This window comes from Gossypium arboreum, chromosome 12, assembly GCF_025698485.1.
Source record: "Gossypium arboreum isolate Shixiya-1 chromosome 12, ASM2569848v2, whole genome shotgun sequence".
Lineage (NCBI taxonomy): Eukaryota > Viridiplantae > Streptophyta > Magnoliopsida > Malvales > Malvaceae > Gossypium > Gossypium arboreum.
In genome coordinates this window covers 13,904,063-13,909,700 of record NC_069081.1, presented here as the reverse complement: position 1 = coordinate 13,909,700, position 5,638 = coordinate 13,904,063, and the positions used below count along the sequence as shown (strand labels likewise).

The 5,638-nt window shown below is 27.9% G+C and overlaps 1 protein-coding gene across 1 annotated transcript; it reads right to left on the bottom strand.

Moving 5' to 3' along the window:
* Positions 1–212: 212 nt before the first annotated feature.
* LOC108478284 (NEP1-interacting protein 1-like) lies at positions 213–1,989 on the bottom strand. The gene is made up of 5 exons (XM_017780723.2): positions 1,634–1,989; positions 1,094–1,272; positions 927–1,010; positions 668–835; positions 213–586 (listed from the first exon to the last, which is right to left on the bottom strand). Exons 1-5 carry the CDS (start codon positions 1,785–1,787, stop codon positions 464–466), a joined length of 708 nt encoding a protein of 235 aa, XP_017636212.1. The 5' UTR covers positions 1,788–1,989; the 3' UTR covers positions 213–463.
* Positions 1,990–5,638: the final 3,649 nt, after the last annotated feature.

Below are 5,638 nucleotides of genomic sequence, written 5' to 3'. Positions count from 1 at the left end.
ATATTGACCAACTCCTCCCGCAGCTTCCATACACATATTTATTACAAGACCCTGCAATTTCATAAATGAGACTGAGAAATTAGCTCTCATAATATTTCCTTACTTAAATATTTCATCTAACCTTTGCAATGATTGATTGATATCTCAACGAAGTTCAATTCCCTCACCGCCGGCGCCTTCCTCCGATTAACTAATAGGAAACACTGCAAAGGTTCTTAGCTAGACCCTGATCGTTCACAATTTTTATATAGGCAATTTGAGAAGGCCTCAAACATCACACAAGTCAAGTATTATGTTCTCAGGAGGCCCCTGAGTTGTAAATAAATAAAAAAAGTTATACAAAGGGCTAATTGTATAATGAACGAATACACATGCCCCGGCCGGCAAGTAACCACGGTATAAAATAAACTGTGAAGAACTCATCTAATTGTATAATTTACAAAAGGAAAAAAAGAAAGCAAGATTACAGATCCCTTCTGCACAATGGACAAGAACCATGACTAACAAGCCACTTATCTATGCAAGGTAGGTGGAACATGTGGTGGCACTGCGGCAAGCTCCTAACTGTTTCTCCCAGCTGAAAGTCCTGCAACAAAGATTCAATCCCAATAAGCTTTGTTATGCCAACTAGTTTTACAAAAAAATTTTGCAAGAATTAGGGTTAGACCTGAAGACAAACTGAGCAGGAAACTTTCTCCCCGGAAGCATCCGCATTGTTATTGTTTGTGATTATGATCTTTGGGATTTTCTCAACCAAATCACCAGCCAATCCTTTTGAACCACCAATGTCAAATATGTTCTGGACATCCTCAAAAGTTGTTTCAGCAGCTCCCATCTGATAACACAAACTTACATCATAAGTAAATTGCTGTTTCAACTTTGATGTGAGCAAATATCAATCAAATTGCAGAGCATTTTTCATTTACCTGACTTTGGACTGCACTCAACATCGCTGGACCGATTCTCTCACGAACAAGCCTCCCACTTAGAAGGCTTGCAATGACATCAATCTGAAAATTTGCACGAAAAGAAATAATTTAGATTGCCTAGCAAGTAAACCTATAAAAACAGGGGAATAAGCACAATTGCTGACCAAGTAAAGTAAGCATCCGATCCTGGATTCGTCGGATTGCCAAAGAACTAGAGATGACTCAAAGACTTCGATTGAGAAAACTGCACCAGAGATGGCCCCAACTGCAGCCCCTCGAACGAACCCACTCTCCGTTTCTTGTCCTATCAAAGCCCCCGTCATGGCCCCTAACAAGGTGCCCACTGCAAATGAACTTGTTTAGCAAAATTTGAGCGTATATTGGCTAACTTGATGCATCAAAGCCTTTTACATGTTAAGCATCATTAATTCAAGGTCTATATTGGAAATAAGTATATGACTGACAAATTAATCCCCCAACCGCTTTGTCAGCACGCAAAAACATTTTCATAAATGGAACAAAATCATAATCAGATTTTATCTTTTGTTCATATAATCACAATGGCGAAATTATAATAATTACTATAAAAACCAAAATTTTAGCAATGAATAGATCAATAATCAAAGGGGTTGCAATGAAAAAAAGCTTTAATGAAGCAAAATAGAGGAGAAAAGAGGAAGAAAGAAAGAAAGAAGGAAACCAACCTAATGCAAAGAAGAAGGTTAAGATCGCAGAGAAAATGTTCCCAATGATGGCAGAAACAGCGAAATTGCAAAAATATTTAACCTTTTCGAAGAAATCACCAAACAAAGAAAGTGAAGGGAGGGAAAAACGGGATGGGTATTCGTAAAAATCCATTCTTTTTGTTGAAATCAAATGAGAAATGAAATACAAAGAGAGGGCTGGGGTTGGGGTCGGGGGTTTAAGAAAAAGGAAGGATGGGTGGGCAATGCTTAGCGCTTAAGGTGATGAAAAGAGAGGAAAATCAACCAACTCGCATTTAAAGCTTTCAATATATATTGTGATGCCCCAAAACCCTGTTTTCTCTCTCTACCTGTAATAGTTGAAACATGAAATTTTCTGAGTTTGTGGACGAAAGAAAATATCTTTTCTTTTTCTCTACCTGCTTTTTAATTTTAATAATATATAAATTAGTTAATTTAAATAGTGGCAACATGGGGTTCTATCACTTCATTGTCAAAAGGCACGAGAGACGTACAGATAAAGAACCTTCTTTTATTTTCGTTTAAGACATGTAGCATGCGAGGGAGGGAGGGATCTTGATATACGTAAGATCACCAATGATGATGGATCACTCATTTTCCTTTCCCAAAAATACACACAATCTTTCTTAAATCTTCTACTTTCGCCTCCATCTCAACCTTGTTGCTCTTCTTTGCATATTTGTATGTATTACACCACGCCATCACTTTAACGGTTATAAATTCAGTCATCATATAAATTAAAATTGAAAAAAATTATCAAGTTTAAAAATTAATATAGACAAAAAAAAATCCAAAATTATTAGTTAGCAAAACTCTAGTACTTGTTTTGGTGGTGTTCTGAGGTTATTAATGAGACGGGCTCACTTTAGACTTTTTGGCAGTGAAAGAAAGTAGATGATTATATCAACCTGCTCTTCAAATCTCTGTCCCGATTAGATTTATATTTTCAAATTTAATTGCTGGGAAATCAAAAATTGTCTTTTGGTATGCTGCGCTCTTTCCTAAAGTCTCAACCAACCAACCACCCAATCTTCTTGTGTGCACTGAATTTTCACAATGTCAACTTGTGATTTTCCATTTACTTAACACATCCTTTTTGCCTTATACAAACTCCCCCTTAATTGCTTTTGGTTGTATTCCTCACATTTTTTCTTTTCAAAAATATATATTCACGTAGATATCAATATTTCATGACAATCATTAATAAATTGATTTAAATTATTTACTTTTTAAAAAATAAAAAATAAAAAATAAAAATTGATTATGTTAAAATGATTTGCAAGGAAGGGATATGTTTTTTGTGACACATACAACCTTCTCAATGGATAATAGGATATAAGAAAATGATTAAGATATGACCTAGAACATAAATAGGAGGATAATACACTTCATTGCACTCGAATCCACATCCTCCTGTATTGGCAACAAAATTCATACCAATCAAGTTAAAACTCAATCGACAACAACATCAATAGTTTGTTTCTCCAATCTAGCTACCATCCCTTTGCTTGTTTCCACCATCACACCTGTTGGGGTTACAAAATTGGAAGATGGAAGATGATTATCATGGAAACCCTAAAAACACAAAAGATAGATTGATATTTATAAGGTATGTTGTGTCCCACACTATGCTTGAAAATCAAGATTAAAGAATTATTATTTTTCCCACTGTTATTTAAAATATCAATTAAAGGGTAATTGATATGAAATCTCAATTAAAGGGTGATTGATGCTAATTTTTAAATTTTTAGGGAATAATTTTAAATATAACAACAAAATTCAACAAAAGATTACCCACAATACTGATGAATTGAGAAGGATTTCTAATTAAATAGAAATGGAAAATTAACATTTTTTAAATTTATGTTTATCTAATTAAATATTTATTTTAAACATTCAATTAACTCAAAATTAATTATAAATAATATATAATTAAATACTTTTTATTAAATTCAAATTAAATAAATATATTTTTAAAATTCCTATTTATCTAAAGTATTTACTTCAAACCTAAACCTTTATAATTTAATGGATAATAAAAACTATAAAAATTATCTTTTAGAAAAATATATAAATTATAAAAAATTGCTCCACTTGTCTCGATTTTAGTGTGTACCTTATTATATATATGATTAATAAGTGATAATAACAAAATTAATATTAAATAACTATTAATTTATTAAATGTAATTGGATAAATTGAAAATAATAAAAAACCCTTAATAACAAAAGTAATTTTGGTAGAACTAATGTATCTTCCATGTTCATGAAAACTAAACTTTTGGGTTCATGTTTACCCTCCCAATAATGTCATCTCCTATGTTCAAATATGAATTCTCTCCTTATGAATGCAATATGTCTTACCACTATACCCAACTATTGTTGGTAATAAACTTTCATTAATTATTAATACTACAGTTATTATGACCTAATTAAACATTGGATAAAATAATTACAATTCAAGCATTTGGGGCATATAGATAGTTTAGGAATTGTATAAGAAATAACTTGAGATCCATATATTTATTATTTTAAATTAATTATCATTTAATTTAATTGGTGTTACAATTATATACAAATTAAAACTAAGATTTGACACTATAAATATATGCATTAATGAGATCACTGATAAAAATAATTTGTTGTATTATTTTATAGATTTTTTTCATCACCGAAAGAATTTCAATTTTTCATTATAATTATTTTTATATGTTCTACTTTTATTATTTATTATTATTATTTAATATTTAATAATATTTTTATTATTTGATATTAATAGTATTTTTTTCTTTTGAAGTTGAATGAAAAAATAAAAGTCGAAACGTTTAATTGCATAAGAAATTAAACAAGATGATAATTTATTTTTATTTTTTATTATTTGATATTTAGAAATAATTTTATTATTTGGAATTTACAATCTTTTTTTCTTGTGAAGCTAAATGAAGAAGGAAGTCATAATTTGATGAGAAATTAAACAAGTTGAGAAACATGAATTCTTGTTGATGGAAAATGATGATGAAGATGAAAGATGAAAGAAGAATATGAATATTAAGAATATTCAAATGCTTTTCTAATATTATTAAAAATTATTTTAAAATTAAAATCTATTTTTCTTTTTGTTTTGAGGAAATTGAATGTTTTTAATTTGTTTTAATATAATTTTATTTTAAATATTTTCAAGAAGTTGGATTTTTTAAATTTTATTTAATTTATATTATTATTTTAACAATCATTAAATATATTTAAAATAAAATATAAAAGAAATATATTCCGATAAATTTTAAAGTAATAAAATATAATCTCAATTTGTTCTCTGAAAATATTATCAACTTATTCATCCATCATTTATTTGATTTCAATTTTTAATAAATCTTTTCTACTTTAATTCAATAAATATGATGTTTATAAACTAAAAAAGAAGAAGAAGAAAAGAATTATAGATATTAATAAAATGACATATGACAAATTACTTTATATATAATTTGTGAAAAATATTTTTTTAAAAAATCATTAAATAAAAGTTAATTAAAATAAATAATCCATTAGTTTTGCATATCAAATATTTTATGAAAAATTATCAATATTATTATTATTATTATTATTATTATTATTATTATTATTATTATTATTATTATTATTATTATTATTATTATTATTATTATGGATATTAGAAGGATAACACCTAAATCTAATAGTGTATATAATTTTCTGCTTTCACATTTTCCAATGAATATGATAAAATATTATTAGTATAATGTTTAAACTAAAACTAATTATGATTATTTTATTAATAATATCAATTAAAACATATATTAAACATTTATAACATTAAAATAAGAAAATATCTATTTATTGAATAAAAGTTTATCTTGAATAAAAACTCAATCAGTTTATATATTAAATTTTTTATGAATCATTGTTATGGATATTAAAAGTGTAATGCATATAATCTAACTGTGCATGTAGTGCCCTATTTTTTTGTTTC